We start from the raw sequence: 18100 nt of genomic DNA on the forward strand, positions 1-18100 counted from the left end.
ATACAAATAATGGTTTTATTATATATAAATATATATATAAAATAATGGTTTCAAGACACTGGACATGAGGAAATGAAAACAGTGACCCCTGAGAGATGGGGAACAAATGAGGTATGTACTATGATTACTCGAGCTTACAACTTAACATAGTTTCCAGGTCATCTTTGAGGGTACGGAAACCTGCAGAGCTTACAGGATTCCTAGAGTTAAGGATATACCACTGAGAGTCTAGAGCAATTGAGATGGCTAGAGTTGGTAGGGCATAGTATTACTGATGGATCTATTTGAGGGTTGGGAATGTATTCAGTGTTCTAGTAGTATCCAATGCTTCCCAGCTTTATCTTTCTTTTGAGCTCTTTCGTATCTTCTCTGCTCTTGCATATGGTTTTACATTCAAACAGGAATGTGTGGATAACACTCTTCAGTCTCTCACAAGAATGTATGCATCTTTGCTTATGTCCAGAGCCTTCTAGACCTCTGCAGTTGTATGTGAACATATCAAAGCACACGATGTCTATCTCATTCCCCAGACTGTGCTGATCAATTTCAGGCTAGTCTGTCAGTTTCCTGTTTTTCCTAGTCAGGATTGCTGCATTATTGGTCTTTTCCATTCATTTTCCATTGGTATTGTTATGGTTTCCAGTACTCAGGGGCAATGAGTTTTTCTGTCCCCTCTGATGTTAACTGATTGTCACAACATTACTGTGCCAATGCAGAGGTTGTTGAGGATAAAGGGATAGTGTGGAGCAGCCCTAGTCTAAAACTACATTTCAGTGATTTGTCTTGAATAAATGCATCACAGTTTGTTATTTGCCTTAGTTTTCAGACGTGTTTTTAAAAATCTCATCCAGTGTTATCATTGATTTGTGAAGAGAGACCTTTTTGTGTGTTTCTCTCTCTGCCATTCTGTAATTCTTTTTGTCAGAGTCTCTGTTCTTTAGTTCCAGACTATTTGGCTGAAATGGTCACACTGAACCTCTCAGGCTGCCATTTTTAGTCAGCATTATAATAAAATAATGATGAGAAAACCTGAGAAGCCCTTCATTAGCAGAAATTCCACCACTGAATTATTTGTAATAAAGTCTTTATGTATACAGTTTGAGAGGCATAATATTGAATGTAGATATTTGTTTTTTCAGTCTCATAGGCCATTCACTTTTTATTTTCAAGTCTCAATTTCCTTTCATAAGATAAATATAAATATTTCTTTATAGAAAATAGAATTATTTGCCTAGATTTTTAAAAAAATATTAAAATTTTTTTTAATGTTTTTATTTATTTGTGAGAGAGAGAGACAGCATGAGCAGGGGAGTGTCAGAGAAAGAGAGGGAGATACAGAATCTGAAGCAGGCTCCAGGCTCTGAGTTAGCTGTCAGCACAGAGCCTGACGTGGGGCTCCAACCCATGAACCATGAGATCATGACCTGAGCCGAAGTTGGACGCTTAACCGACTGAACCCCCTAGGTGCCCCTTGCCTAGATTTTTTAAAAAGCTTTTTCTTTAAAGCATTTTATTTTTGTCAGAAATTCTCTGGCCCCAAGTAAAAGTAGCTAGGATATCAGTTTTCACAACAAATACTGGGAAGAGTAAAGTAAATGTGGTTGATGTGTCAGCTGTCCCCAACCTGGGGAGGCAGAAAATAGGGTTGAATTCCTATTGTTATATGTATTAGTATTATAATCAATGCTTAATTTGAGATGTGTGTTGGTTATGGATAACTAACCTTAGATGTCAATCGCAAAGAAGATTGTACTTGCTAGAAATCTTTTTATTCAAGATATTATTAGAGGGGTAACATGAAAAAGCACATTAGATATGGTGACATTGAACTGGCAAGAGATAGGCTGATGTGGCTTTTGGATATTGAAACTCCATGCTCCCCGGCCTGGATATTGTGAAGTTCAAACATCAGTTAAGTCGAACAATTTTCCTTCAAAATTTTCCCTAAATGAATTTAATTTCCTTAATTAAAGTGACTAAATATAAAATCATATGATGGCTAAAAGTTCAAATGCTTGATCTATTTTAAGAAGTGTAAAATTATTCAAATTGAATGATTTATTATAAAGGAAATTAAATTCAATTATCCATTTGAGGAAACTGCAAAAGATTATCTTTGGTATTTGTAGTCCCTCTTAAATACTGGCACTTGATACAGAATTTGCCCTAGCATTCATCTCTGGACTGTTCATGATGTAGAACATGAACATAATTTTTGTTCTAGATGCTCAGGATAGGAAAAAAATTTAAATTTTCCTAAATCAGACTCCAAAAGTGGTCATAATGAGAAATAAATAATATTTACATATATTTACATTCTCCATAAATTCTCTAGGCACTAGTTCCCACAATAAAAAGGAACCATATCACTAAGCTAAGATGTAATGATGCAATGTAAGCATGAGATCACAAAACAAGATCACTGTAAATCATTAGATAAAATAAAGAAGTCATTCTAACAAGCGATTTCAGTAAACAGTCTGCAGTTATTCATTCCTTTGATTGCTTACACATTTATTATTGGGCAAGTTTCTATATACCATTGATAAGTAAATAATACAAGGCTTAAGTTATTTATAGTTTAAAGTTGAAGTCTTTTAGTTTGTGCTTTCTGTACATTGACTTTAATGTGCATACTAATTATCTTGGGGTTTGTTAAAATGAAATTCTAATTTAGTAGATCTGGGGTAGGGTCTGAAATTCAGTATTTCCGCCAAGCTCCTAGGTGATGCCAAATCTGCTGGATCGTGAGCCACACTGAATAAAAAGAGCTAGGGAACATGTTCCATGTTCTTACACAAAATAGCTAAGAAGAAAATCACTTTTAGATTACATGTATTAATGACTGGATATTTCCCTTTTATACCATAGTCTTAATGAGTGAATTTTTTAATGAGATGAAAAAGGCAATAATTATCAATAAATTAGTCTCACATATACTTTTATTTAATTATGATTGTTTAATATTTGTATGTTTAGTTGTGATGTTTCCAAGTTTGAAAATGCACTTTATTCATTCATTGTATCTCATACTTGTTTTTTTTATTCCCCAAACACCTAACCCATTGTTTTATAAATAAGCATTCTTTGAAGAGATTGAATGCCCATCAAATGCAGAAGAATTTCCTTTGTCAAAAAAGCATGAGAAATTGAACTGAGATTTGGAAATATTGGAAGGGATATTAAATAAGCCAAGTTTAAAGAAATTATTTTTGTTCCAAAAATAGATTAGTCTAACCTAAACCATTAAAAAACTAGAAAAAAATAGGTGTTTATTTTTTCTTATTTGAAATCAATAAGCATTGAAAAGCTTTAAAAATGTTGGACATGTATTCTCTGTAATGTTTGTCACATGAGTTTCTTATGTTAAGACTGGTATGCACACGACTTTGGTTGCACATGACTTTCTCATTGCTTGGACAGTTTTCTTCTCCTATTTCTGGGAACATTTTAATAATAATCTGAATCCAATCAGTCTTGGCCTTCACTTTTTTATTTTATTTTATTTTATTTTTTTAAGGTTTATTTTTCAGAATGAGAGAGAGGGCACACACGAGGGAGGGACTGAGAGAGAAGGAGTCACAAAATCCAAAGCAGGCTCCAGTCTCTGAGCTGTCAGCACAGAGCCCATGGTGGGGCTCAAATCCACAAAGCAGGAGATCATGACCTTGGTTGAAGTTGGAAGTTTATCCAGCTGAGCCACCCAGGCGCCCCTGGGTTTTCACTTTTAACTCTCATCCCTTTTCTTCTTGCTGTCTTGGGTACTTGCCTGTAGTTTTTCTACTCCCAAATATCACCAGGTCATTTATGAATAGATTCTCCTCTGATTTCATCTTGCTATGAAATATTAGGATAGCAGAGACACTGAAGAAAAAAAAGTAAACTAAAAGTCAAAACTCCATTAGAGTTAGTTTTTCTCTGGGGATTGGTAATCACTTCAAAATTGATAATCATTGCAAATCACTAAAAATGTTACTTTTAAACAAGTTGATTATAAACAACAGGATGTCATGGGGCAGCTTCCCTAATGAATGAGTTCACCTTACCTCCCTTCCAACCAAGAGTTGGAGGAGCTGTGGGGACAGCATCGCTTTCCTGGCTGATTAGGAGGCTGACTCTATATGTAAGCCCCCCTTAAGATCTTCATGAAGGAGGCAGGTGCAGGCTCAAAAAATGCAAAATATCACAATCTGGAGTAGAGTAAGTGGTACTGAGAGATGTAAATTTTTTCTTTGGGAAAAAGCTGGAGGAGCATCATGTGAAAAATAAATATACTTTCATAGAATTTAGTAGTGAAATTACTGTGTTAAATTGTCAGTAGAGTCTCATTAATTTAGACACCTGTAATTAAAATTTTGTGGTTCAATATGCAAGACAAACGATACATGAGTAAAGTGTTGAGCCAGAGGATAGGAAATGGGTCAGAAGAGAAGAAAACCTACCCGTATTGGGGAGGAGATTTAGTCCATCAGGCAAGGTGCATTTTTCCTTGTTTGAATACATACAACAGGGCATTAAAATCTAAGATTCTGTGAAAAATCTGCTTGGTTGAATAAAGTTCTAACACATACTGGTAAAAGGACATATACAGAGAAAAATGATTCTGTCAGTCATTGAAATATGTAATGCTATTATCTTTAAATGAGAAGAGTAGGTGGAGGGGTCCGGTTAGAGTGAGCAATTTGTGTTACTATTTATGCAATAAATGATAAGAGCTTAGAAGAAAAATGTAACTGATACTTCAGGTAAAAGCACTATGTTTTCCTTCTTTATGTGAAAAGTACACATAGTGGTTAGACCAATCTGACAGAATTAGGAGGTCAGGAATTGGCTTGATTTAAATGTCTACAGGTTCATTAAGGTGACATTAACTAGTGTAACAGGCCAAATATGTGAAGCCTTTATCCCCATATGAATATTATTCACTTTCATACCAACTGTTCTTTGGGGTTAGGCAGAATTCTGAGATGGTTCACAGAATTCCTCCCTTGCCTCTATATAATCCTTTCCCCTTGACTGATGACAGGACTGTGGATATGATGAATTCCACACCCGTAATCTATGTTATATGTAAAATGAAGGAATTTCATTTATATAATTATGGTCCCAATTCAATTGATTATGAGTCATTCAAAACTGAGCTATTCTAGGTGGGCTGCAACTAAACAAATGAGCCCTTCAGAAAGACTGGACTCTTCCCAAAGTCAGAGATTTGAAGCATGAGAGAAATTCTCCTGGAGGCATAGTGAGAGGGTCTGCAGAGGAGGTCATGTGTCAAGGAGCTATAGGCAGTATCTAGAAGCTGAGAGTGATCCCCAACCAACAGCAAACAACCAAGAACCTTGGTCCTGCAACTGCAAGGAGTTATATTCTGACAACAACCTGAGTGTGCTTCATGGGAACGTTGAGTCTCCTGAGAGATGCTAGCCAGGCTAGTATATTGATTTCAACCCTAATAAGCCCCTGAGCAAGAAGCCAGTTAGTACATGCCAGACTCCTGACTTACAGAATCTGTGAGATAATCAGTGGGTGTTTTTGCTAAGCTTCAAAATAGTGCCACCATTTTGGAAGAAAGTTTAGCAGTGTCTTAAGCCTAACATAGGCTTAACATACAATCCAGCAATTGTGCTCCTTGGTATTTCAATTAATTTGAAATTTTATGCCCATACAAAAATTTGTATGAAAATATTCATAGTATATTTATTCATAATTGCTAAAAAGTGGTGCATCCATATGATGGACTGTTTTTCCACAATAAGAATAAACTAGCTATCAAGTCAGGAAAAGATATGAAAAAACCTTAAGAGCATATTCAAAATGAAAGAAGCCAATCTGAAAAGGCTACATACTGTATATATTCCAAATATATGAGATTTTGGAAAAGGCCACAGTCCAGTGATAGTAAAAATTAAAACAAAAAAGAAATCAGTGGTTGCTAGGGGTTTAGAGGGGGAGAAGAAAGATGAATAGGTGAAGCAGAAGGGATACTTAGAGTAGTGAAATTTTTCTCCGTGTTACTGTAATGAAGGATACAGGACATTATGCATTTGTCAAAACCCAAAGATAGAACTGTACAGCTCAGAGAATGAACCTGAACTTAAGCTATAGATTTTATTTAATGATAATGTCTTAATATTGATTCATCAGTTGTTACAAATGCACCACACCAATGCAAGATGTTAATAAGAGAAATTATGTAAATAGGGGAGGTATTTGGGAACTGTATTATCTGTACTATCTGCTCAGTTTCACAGTAAATCTTCAAACTGTAGAAAAACATAGTCTATTTACTTTCAATGAAAAGTAGCATCTTCAATGTAACTGAATTTTGGCTTTAGCAAGAAGGCATGGTGAGTATATGGCAAAACCTTCTGAAGGTAGGGGTCTCATTACCCAACTCTGAAATTTTTGACATACAGGAAAATGAGATCCATGTCTCAAAATATTCTTATTTATCCGGAAAAGCAAGAAAAAAATAGATTTCTATGTATTATACCCTAATTTTGAAATGTTGGAAATAAATTCATTTAAACAATTTTTTAAACATTATTTTGGTGCTAGATTTGGACCCAGAGCAGATAACTTCTACCTTTGATTATAGAAAATTCACTTGTTGGTAAAATGGCAAAAATTATCAAATGGCTGTGGCAGATTTCATTTTGTTTGGTGCTCTCAACAAATGAAAAGTCAGCAAATTGGTGTATCGCATATCAGTGTTGTGTCTTATACAGGCCAATTCCCTATAAGTTGATCACCATTGAAGCAATGATCCAGGGATGCTGTCTGGGATCATTTCTTTTTGAGTTGCTCAAAAAAATCTAATTTAGTGGCAGTGAACTCTTTTCCTAAGTACAGGAAATGCTCTTCCTCTGTCACAGGAGTTACAAATTATACCATTAAAAAAGATATGTTGCAGCTGCGTTGGTCAAATAGTAGGTATGCTGCAGACTAAGGAGACATTTCCGGAATGAATGGTGGCCTTTAAATCCCTTGATGTCCATCGTATAATCAGTTAAGCAGTAGTGCTATAGTGTGGCCTACTAACTGTACTTTTCTGGCCATAGAACTAATAAGAGGATTAATAAAAAAGCCAAATTGCAGACTGCCTTTAAAGAAGTGAAATTTTACTCTCAATCACATAAAAAAATTGCAAAGAGTAAAGCAAAGCAGTGTTTAAGTGAGATTCTTAGCCCATTAGCTGTTGTGGACAGGAAAACATGAGTTATAGAAAGTCATGAACCGTGACTTGTGTAATTACAATAGATGATTCTTAGAATTTTTAAAATATACTGTATTTGGTTATGCTTTAAATATGTACTTTTCTGTTAGATACAATTAACCCTAAATTAATGTATATCCAACCAGCAATCTTAAAAACACTTGTCATTTGGTACCTAAAAAATGTTGATTGCGCATTTATAGTAAAAATAACTGGATGGGATTTATAGATAATGCAGTAATTAGATTTCATGCTCTCTCTTAAGGAACTTACATTTTACAGAAGACACAGTTATGCACAGTATTAGGACAGAAGCTGAGGGACATAATTACTCTGGGGACCCTGAAGATGGAAGAACTGATCCCAGAGATGAGAGGAGGCTTTCGTAGGAAGAGGTAGCATTTGAGCCTCAGTAAAAATGGAGGGGATTTTAATAGATGAGATGGACTGTAACCACAAAAATGGTACAGAGTTTGGAATATCTAGATGGAGTTTGTGTCCTTAACAGATAATGTGTTTGGTGAAGGAGAGAAGGCTTAGCCAGTCACAGAATAAACACTGAAATGTTATGTTGTCTCAAGTGGGCCTCTGTTATAAAACAAATTCAAAATTTTTAGCATAAAATTATACTGTCATCCCTGACACCAGCCAAATTTAATTTAGGGCTTTATGTATTTATGTATATTTCCAAAGATGCTGCTGTAATGTACATCACAGATATTAACAGAAAAGCTTCATGAATATGAACTAAGATGATGCTTTCTGGGAAATCCTGGGTATGGGACTATCATAAGATTTTGAATAGCATATAGTCACTAAAATATAACTGAAAAAAGAAAAAAGGACTTGTTATTTTCAGGTGCACAAAAATCCTGGGGAATGATCTCATCAGAATCATTAACAAAATTGTGTCTATACCAGAAGCTCTGGACCACAAAACTGGACACCATGGATTGAGTGAAAATTTCCTTGATCAGTCTCCACATTAATCAGATGTGCACACATTTATATACTGTGAAGATTATATTAGTGTCCATCCTTCCTCACCATTGTGGCACTTAGCTACTAAAATCAGTGTTAGGCCAAACAAAAAGTGCTCCTAGATGCACATCAAGAAGCACTTACTAGGTCAGTGGATAAGATTTGTAATGAGTAGATTCTGAGAAAAAAAAGGGATTAAGATAAAGTTCCTAAAACTCAGAATTTTCTATTTAAAATTTTCACATGTATTTTATACTATCTGCATATAGTTAAATGACACCTATTAAAAGTCACTAAAGTTAGTGGTAGCGTCAAGATAAATGCATCACTTGACCAGCATTTATTTTAGACTAATGTATATAAGCAATATATGTATACTGCTAAGCTCTGATAAATGGAAAAAGGTACAAGGAGGGAAGCAAAATATTATTTAGAATACTACTACTCTAAAATAACCAGTATTAAAATTTAAAGTTCATAATTTTAGACATGAAGCTGGGTGGCAGGAAGGATGAAAAGATACAAAAATAATTATAAGAATGGGGTCAGATTTGCCTATTATTGTTACAGTACTATATTCTCTACTGAGTTAATTTGAATTTGACCAAAGAAAAAAGAAGCTAAATCAAAATGGAAGAAGTTACCGAACTTTAAGATTAAGGTTTCATGACATAATAAATATAGTTGTTGAAGATCATTTAAAAAAAGATTAAAAGATTTGAAAAATTATTAAAAACTTAGAAATATTTTCATTTCAGTTGAATAATTCAATTTATACAGTATTAATAAATGCCTGACATAAAGATCATTTAATTTACTTTTTTATACTTCTTCCCACCTCATTCCTTTCTACCTACCAATTTTTAATATAGATTATATTTTTACTTTGTCAGAGATTTTAGTATTTATATTTCTTTTTTAACCACATTTTAATAGCTGTTTAATCTTAGTTTTGTATTTAATTAGTTTGAAGCTTACACCATTGTGCATCATTTTTCAATTATTTATTTCAGTTCATTTGTTTTTAACTTGATGTCACCCTCATATGGCGTTTTCTTTCTCTTTTTTTCTTTTCTATCCTTTTCCTTTTCTCTTTTCTTTCCTATTTTTTTTCTTTTCTTTTCAGATCATATGACCCCAGTGGGTCACTTTTATTATCTGAAATATCTGGCCATTGCCTTTGTCTTTTGATTTTTTTGTAATGTTTATTTATTTTTGGGAGAGCAGGAGAGGGTTGGGTGGCAGAGAGAGAAGGCGACAGAGGATCTGAAGCAGGCTTTGTGCTGATAGCCCTGTGCAGGGCTAGAACTCATGAACCCTGAGATCAAAGTCATACGCTTAACCTACTGAGCTACCCAGGCGCCCCTGTTGCCTTTCTCTTTTAAGGCATACCTGGCTGGGTATATTTGTAGCTAACCCCATTTCCCCCTCACCAGTCTTCGGAGGCACTGAACCACTGTGTTCTGACTATAGATATTATAGAAGTCTGAAGTTAGTCTATTTTTTTCCTTATGGGTAACTTGATTTTCCTACCTGGAGGCCAGAACAATACATACTTCCTCTGTGAATTTCAACAAGTTAACCAGGGTTTACCTCAATGTCAAAGTAATGTCCTAGGGTATAGTACTCCTTTATATTTATTTATTTATTTATTTTAAAAAAATTAATGTTTTATTTATTTCTGAGAGAGAGAGAGAGAGAGACAGCATGAGCAGGGGAGAGTCAGAGAGAGAAGGAGATACAGAATCTGAAGCAGGCTCCAGGCTCTAAGCTAGCTGTCATAACAGAGCCCGATGTGGGGCTCAAACCCACGAATCATGAGATCATGACCTGAGCCGAAGTCGGATGCTTAACCGACTGAGCCACCCAGGTGCCCCTTAGTACTTCTTTTTAAATACAAAGTCTTTTTTATTTTCCTTGGTTCCTGCGTGCTCTTTTTTCTTATATTTATTTCTGAAGTTCAACAGCTATGGGATGTTTTGATATTGACAGTTTTGAATTATTTTTTATCATATATATAACCTGTGCTTTCACTGTATAGACTCAGTTACTTAATATTATAACACTTTTTTCTGTATTCTATTTCTGAATAAGTTATCTGTCAATATTGGATTAGTTGGCTAGATTTGCCATAATAAAATACCACAGGCTGGGTGGCTTAAACCTATGAGAAATTTATTTTTTGATAGGTCTGGTGGCTAGAAAGCCCAAGACCAAGGTTCAGCAGGCTTTAGTTTCTATTGAGGGTTTTCTTTCTGGCTTGCAGACAGTTGCCTTCTCACTGTGCCTTACATGGTAGAATGAGAGAGCAAGCAAACTTTTCATAAGGGCTCTAATCCCATCACAGAGGCTCCAACCTTATGGCTTCATCTAAACTTAATCAGCTCCTAAACACACGATCTCTAGATACCATCACACTGAAGTTTAGGGCTTAAACATGAATTTTAGGGGGACACAAACATTCAGTCCATAACAAGTATATTGAGCTCTCAATTTCAGGGTTCAAGTGAAGTACAGGTTACATTGTCCTATACGGCATTTATATTTATCATCTTCTCCCTAATTACTTTATTCTTTTTTTTTATATCTGTTCACAGTGATGGTCTCAAGCTTTTCTTCCATGCCATTAATTTGACTTCTCTCCATGTCTGTTTTGTTCTTTGTTTTTTTCTAGTGTGTTTATTAGATTTATGTTTTGTTCAATGCATTCCTTTAGCTCTTTCTTTTTTTAATCATTATACATTTTCATGTGTAATTTTTCTTTTTATATATATTTTATCTAAATCAAATTGTCACCAAGTTCTAATCCAATTTTGCTCTTGGAAGGAGCTCTTTTGCAGAATTTGTTTCTACTCCTTTGGTTATATTTGTTTCAGGGAAGGTTTGAAGAGTTGCCAGCTCATTTATTTTTCATCTTGTTCTTAATGTGGGAGGCTGAGTTCAGATTAACTATGTGTTCTGACATAGTTTTACCAATTGTTTTTGACTCCTCATTTAGCTAGTCTAGTATGAGCCTGGTTTTCCAAGTTTGTGACATAATATCATTTTCCTTTCTTTATTAGATTGTTGCTGATGAAATTATGGCTTTTTAGAATATATTAACTTTTTTCTTCTCTACTTATGAATTGAAGGAGAACCCACATGTGAGTGAGTCAGCTTTATTATTATTATTATTATTTATTGTTACCCAGCATCTCCAAGGCCATGGAACTAAAGAGCAGTTATTGCGGGGACAAAATTTTCAAGAGAAGACTTCAAGAGAGAACAAGAAGAAAAATCTTATATATGTAAGTAAGTTAATGATGCTTAAGAGAAATAAGTAAATTTAAGTTCTTTTTAAAGAACTTGGTATGAAGAACGGAGTTTGCATTTTATCTGGATGCTTTCTGCAGACTTTAGAAAACAATAGTAAATGGCCAACTAGGTGGATTTCAGTGGTGATGGTGAATATTGATGAATTACATTTCTGTCCATGACAGAAACATGAGTAAGTAAGAAAGGGATGTTTGTTTGATAAAGTATATGTGGAAGACTCCAACACATTTTATACAGAAAAATGCATATATGTTAATAATCCATAATAAACTATATGAGCATTATCTTAAGGAAATGAGCTCAATTATTAAAAGAAATGACATTTATGAACTATGTAAATTGATATGCAATTAACTTGCTGCAGCTATCTTATTAAATGCCAATTAAGTGTATTAACATTCTTTACAAATTCATACATCAATATGAATTTAACTGTACCTTTATTGCCATTGTAATTGTGAATTAATTGCCTAGCTAGATGATTTATCTTTTGCATAATTATCAAGTCTTACCCTCTGTTTTTCAAAAAAGTGTAATAGTTTTATAAACTCTGAAGTTAAGCCTCCAAAACGTCATTTCTTACTTAGCTTAGTAGAAGTCTTTGGTTTGAAGTAAAGTGCATGGGGCGCCTGGGTGGCTCAGTCGGTTGAATGTCTGACTTCGGCCCAGGTCATAATCTCAAGGTTTGGGGTTTGGGCACCGTGTCGGGCTCTGTACTGACAACTCAGAGCCTGGAGCCTGTTTTGGATTCTGTGTCTCCCTCTCTCTCTGCCCCTCCCCCACTCATGCTGTGTTTCTCTCTGTCTCAATAATAATAAACATTAAAAAAATGAAAAGAAATTTTAAAAAAAGAAGTAAAATGAAGATTGCACATGGTTTGTGGTAGCTGGATAGTGATTTTAGTTATTTGAAATAAAATATGAAGCAACTACAGAATGCACCTGAAAGGCATTATTAGTTCTTCAAATTGTCTTCTATTATGATTTTGTTTAAAGTCTTTATAGACAAATTTTCTGGCAACTGAGAGCTTTCTTAATCAAACAGGATACAAAGTCGTCTATTAGAAAACACCATTATTATGGTGAGATATCTTTTATTTTGCTTCCACAGTCCCCTGAGTCTCTAGCATGGTAATAGGAATTTACCGAGTTTGAAGTAGTTGAAAAGATTATGAGCTTTGATGTCAAATAATTTGGGGTTCCATTTCTCTCCCAGTTTCTATTTCTGGGCATAGAAATCAGTGACATTTATGGCTTTTAGCCTATTCACTCATTAGCAAAATGTGGATGGTAACAATTCCTGCATATATTTATGCTGAATATTATATCTAAGTAAATGCATATATACACAAAAACATATTACTATGAATAATATACATGGGAGTCTATATTCAGTAAAAGCTAACTTTTATTCCTATCCTTTCTATTATGCAAGTATTTTGGCTGTAGTACCTTTTGTTTTTCTGCTTTAGTATCACACCGTTAAGTGCTCAGTAAATGTGGCCTATTCATCATACATTGCTTTGTGATGTTCAGATGTACCTTTCAAGTGCAAAGGTGTAACTTCTATGGGCTGTTTTCATGCACTCTGCCCAGTGCCATTTCCCTCATCCCCTCAGCCTTCACATTGCCTCTGTCTATAAAGACTAAGTGGAAGCCAGACTTCCCTTTCCTCTCCGTTCTTTGCTTACGCAGTGATGATCTCGTCCCTGCTTGGCATTGTCACTTGTTTCTTTGTTAATCTGTGCCCGTTGAAGTCTTCTATAAAACCTCCTAGGGGCGCCTGGGTGGCTTAGTCGGTTAGGCGTCCGACTTTCGCTTAGGTCATGATCTCGCGGTTCGTGGGTTCGAGCCCCGCGTCGGGCTCTGTGCTGACAGCCAGCTCAGAGCCTGGAGCCTGTTTCAGTCTGTGACTCCCTCTCTCCCTGACCCTCCCCTGCTCACGCTGTCTCTCTCTCTCTCTCTCTCTCTCCTAGAAATAAATAAAACATTTAAAAAAAAAAACCTCCTATAAAGTCACTCATAAAGTCATCAGATGTCAGGTACAATAATAATAAATGTCTGTGGAAACAAAAATCATCCTAATGAAATAGAAGGAAACCTAAAGTCCTTGCCCATGTGCTTCCAATTAAAAATGTTTCCTCTGGCTTGTCATTATTTATAGCATTGTTAATGATAGAATTCACACAGAAATAAATGTCTTTCTTGTTGGTGATTATTCATGAGGCCCATGTGCCTTTAAGTACCTCAAACAGAACATTCTCTATGGTGGTTTGAGATTGAGGGTCACTGGGAATTGATGTAGAAGGTGGAGAAAGGATTTCACCTGTAGCTTCACAATAGTCTCATTGAGGCCTGGGTCTGACTGATAAGGAAGAACAATTGTGACCACCAGAGTAAATTTATGGAAATTAGTTGAACAATTCCAGTGTGGCTGTGGAATATCAAAATTACAATTTGTACAGATGGTGACTTTTTACAGTCAACTAGGCAGCAAAAATAAAGCTCCTGCTACTTGTCAGAAAACCAGTATTTGGATAAAAAGTTCTTGTAGCACCCGTAGTCCACATGGCAGGTAAGTAGAAGGCAAAAGCCTGACTTGAAAGCTGCTAGATTTTCTTTTCTAGATATGATAGCCTACTGTCCTATTTTATTTCTTTTTTAAAGTATTTATTTATTTGGGAATGGGGGAGGACAGAGAGAGAGAATCCTGTGCAGGCTCTGTGCTGTTGGCACAGAGCCTGATGTGGGGCTTGAACTCAAGAGCTGTGAGATCATGACCTGAACTGAAACCAAGAGTCATACACTCAAGCAGCTGAGCCACCCAGGTGCCCCCTATTTATTTCTCCCCAGGAAAAGGGATTTCAAGGCTCTCTCCCCATTTAATAACTAACTGCAAAAGACTCCTATGAAATTAGAAGGATGGGATCAGTCTTAATGATAGCTTTCATCCTTTGACTACTCTTAAGGCATTTTACGTATTCATGGTTCACAAAACAGTCCTGCATTGTAGGCATTTTTTATATTGATTTTACATACGAGAAAACTATACCTGAGAGACTAGTCATTGAGTAAGCTATTATCCAAACAGACCTATTTGTCTCTTGAACTCATATCGCTTGAGCTACACTATCCTACTGGTGAGTTAATTGACTAACTTCTGAGTTCATCTTTTCCACATCATTACAGATCTCATTCCTGTGAACATATATCCCCAAATCCCCACAATTTTCTTGCATAATTACTTTAATACCTTCTTCTGGAGTCTATATAAGTTTAGTCACTCAAAAGTATCTCCTGGGTTATCAGGAAGATACTGTTACTTTTATATTCTGTATGTCCTCTAATTATCTGATTTTGAAGGATTCTACCTTGGTAACTTAATTCTACTGGAATAAATGTGGAGGGAACACATGAATGCCACAGTGATTGAACTTAATCTGCTGTGTCTGACAGTGTGTGCATGTGTGGAGTAGTAAGGTAAACATTCACCGTCTCAAATATTTTAACTCTCTTGTGTTATAAAATGTTTCATGAATTGAAACTCTCATACCTTCTGCATTCTTTCCTTTTTTCTACACTTTCTTTTGCTTTCTCTCCTTAAAGAGAGCATGGTCGGATATAAGTAAGCAGTCTACTAAGGTCATTATATATGGAGAAATAATTATAACAATGGCTATTGTGCCAGGCCAGCAAGAAGTTTTAATTTAGGCAAATATTGTACTTAATGTTTCATTCAAACATCCCTGAAAACTCTGTATTTTTTTTATTAAGTGTTCCCTTGAAGTTGCTAAAAACTGCTCAATTTATGCTGCGAGATTTATTCAAATATTCTAGTCTTCTCTCTTATTTTTCATTATTTTTGATTCTTTGGATAGCACTTCAATTTGTAAACCTCTTAAATAGTTCTTAAAACTTTTTGTTACATACATCCATGCCATATCTAGTGCCATGTTCCATGTTTCCCAACAATAGTCCGAGGGTCTTTGCTACTATAGGCCAGGATCTGGGCTTTCTGGTGCTGCTGTAACCTACAAAGTTCTTGTGTATCTTGCCAAAGTCATAAACAAGTATTTTCTTTCTCTTTTTTTAATGTTTGTTTATTTTTGAGAGAGAGAGAGAGCGCACACAAATGGGATTGGGCAGAGAAAGAGGAGGGAAAGAGAGAGGATCCCCAGCAGGCTCCATGCTACCAGCACAGAGTCTGTCATGGGGCTTGAACTCACAAACCGTGAGATCACCACATGAGCCAAAATCTAGAGTTAGCCAGTTAACCAACTGAGCCACCCAGGTGCCCTCACTTTCTTTTTCTTTTACTGAAGCTTTCATCTACTGCAAGAAACCGTTGCTAATCTGGTGGAATGGCTTAATGGAACTTGCTATTTTTTTGGTTAAAGGCCACCACCTTTCTTTTCTGAACGTTATTTCCTGTTCCCATTGAATGATCCAATCACTTCTTTCTTTGTTAGTTTGCTATTTTAGCACATTTTTGGACTCTAGGCTTCCTACATTTACAGACTTAAAACAGAGTCAGAGGATTAAGTCCAGGAGATAAATTTGTCATCATAGTGAAGGTGACTTGTAAAGCCTCCTCCCACACTTTTCCTAAAGATTACGGTAAGGTTTTGGGGCACTTGGGTGGCTCAGTCGGTTAAGCGTCTGACTTTGGCTCAGGTCATGATCTCACAGTTGGTAGGTTCGAGCCCAGCATCGGGCTCTGTGCTGACAGCTAGCTCAGAGCCTGGAGCCTGTTTCAGATTCTGTGTCTCCCTCTTTCTCTGACCCTCCCCTGCACTCTCTCTCTCTCTCTCTCTCTCTCTCTCTCTCTCAGAAATAAATAAAACATTAAAAACCAAGATTATGGTAAGGTTTTATAGTTTTCCTCAGAGTCTTAAGGGGTTTATGACTCAAAATAGGACAAAATGATCTTTTATGCAGATATTTATGTATGTTAGAAATAGGTATTCACTTAACATTTAATAGTGAAAACCATAAGGCTTTCAGAAGGTAGGTTAGGAGAATATTCTCATAACTTGGCATAGGTAAATTTTTCTTAAACAGAACAATAGTTAAGAAAATGAATGTCATTAGGATTCAGAATTCCATTTGATCAAAAGACACCATGAAGAGAAGATGTTTGCAATACATAGATCTGATGAAGGCCTTATATCTGGAATATATAAAGAAATCCCAGCAAAGCAATAAGTAAAGGACAAATACTTTCATGGAAGAAAACATAATAAAAATGGGCAATTCACCAAAGAATATATCAGAATGATTCATTAACGTGTGTAAAGTTTGAAAAATCATTCTTCATTAAATTAAAATCCCAGTGTGATCAATGAGATATCACCTTTATTCACAGTAATGGCTGAAATTTAAAAAAAACAACAACACAATACCACATGATGAGTAGATGTTGAGCAACTGCTAATTATACTAATGGCAATATTGTTACAAACACCTTGCACAATGTTTGTATGCAGAATCTCCTAAAATAACACATGTATCCTAACATTCTGTCTACACACATGAATAGTGATGTTAGCTTATAGTGTGTGTGTGTGTGTTCTGTGTGTTTGTGTGTGTATCAATATATCCACATTTGTGGATCAAAAGAAATGGAAAAGAGTGCATATAGCAGCATTGCTCACAGTAGCTTAAATGGGCTAGAATCTTCAAATGTTCATCATCAGCAGATGGGATAAATAAACCGTGGTACAGTTAGGCAGTGGGACACTGCATTAATCAAAACAACAAACAACTGGAATTTGCAAAAACCTAGATGAATCACACACACACACATGATGATAACTGAAGGGGGTCACTCACAAAAGAGTACATCCTGATAATGTCAATATATATTGCTATAAAAAAGGAAAATTAATCTACAGTGATAAAAGTTGCAATAGTGGTTATTTTCCTGTAGGTGGGTAATGCCTATGAAGGGGAATGAGGCAGGTTGCTGGGCTGCTGGTAATGTTCTACATCTCAACCTGGGTGGAAGTTATTTAAGTTTATCTGCATGGGTACATTTTGTACAAATTAATCAAATTGTACAGATGGTTGTGTACTTTATTATATCTTCATAAAATAAAGTGAGCAAATGCCTGAAACCTGATACATAATGATCACATTTAACAAGGAGGACAGGAAAATACCCAAAGGAAGAACACTTTCCTGAGTTTTGTATTTGCCCTGTAGACAGAGCCAGATTTAAATATGGCCAAAGAAACTCTTCGTTATAGCTTGTAGATACCATTGTGAGAAAAACAATGTATTCATTCTGGCCCATTCTGCCATTTACTTACTTATTGACTATTATCAAGTTTCCTGACCTGTAAAATTGTGTAGTGATATCTATTTTATAGAATTATTGGGGAGACTTAATAAAATATTTCCGTGAAAGTGTTATCATGGTGCCTGGTATGTGGCACTCGTGTTAGATATTGTTATTGTCATTATTGCCATTGTGTTTACTAACATTAGTATTATAGACCCCAGCTGATTTTGCCCAATATATATTTTAGAGGTCTATTTTTTAATGTTTGTTTACTTATTTTGAGAGAGAGAACAGGAGCATGAG

The 18100-nt window shown here is 35.5% G+C and overlaps 1 protein-coding gene across 1 annotated transcript in view; it reads left to right on the forward strand.

Annotated features, from left to right (window-relative positions):
* The window catches only part of LOC144229748 (uncharacterized), a 372666-nt gene that overhangs the window by 117425 nt on the left and 237141 nt on the right, over positions 1 to 18100 (forward strand). Inside the window, exon 5 of the mRNA XM_077761829.1 lies at positions 11392 to 11487. Within this exon, the coding sequence (XP_077617955.1) occupies positions 11392 to 11487 (96 nt within the window). The remainder of the gene's footprint in view (positions 1 to 11391; positions 11488 to 18100) is intronic.

This window comes from Crocuta crocuta, unplaced genomic scaffold, assembly GCF_008692635.1.
Source record: "Crocuta crocuta isolate KB4526 unplaced genomic scaffold, BGI_CrCroc_1.0 scaffold264, whole genome shotgun sequence".
NCBI lineage: Eukaryota > Metazoa > Chordata > Mammalia > Carnivora > Hyaenidae > Crocuta > Crocuta crocuta.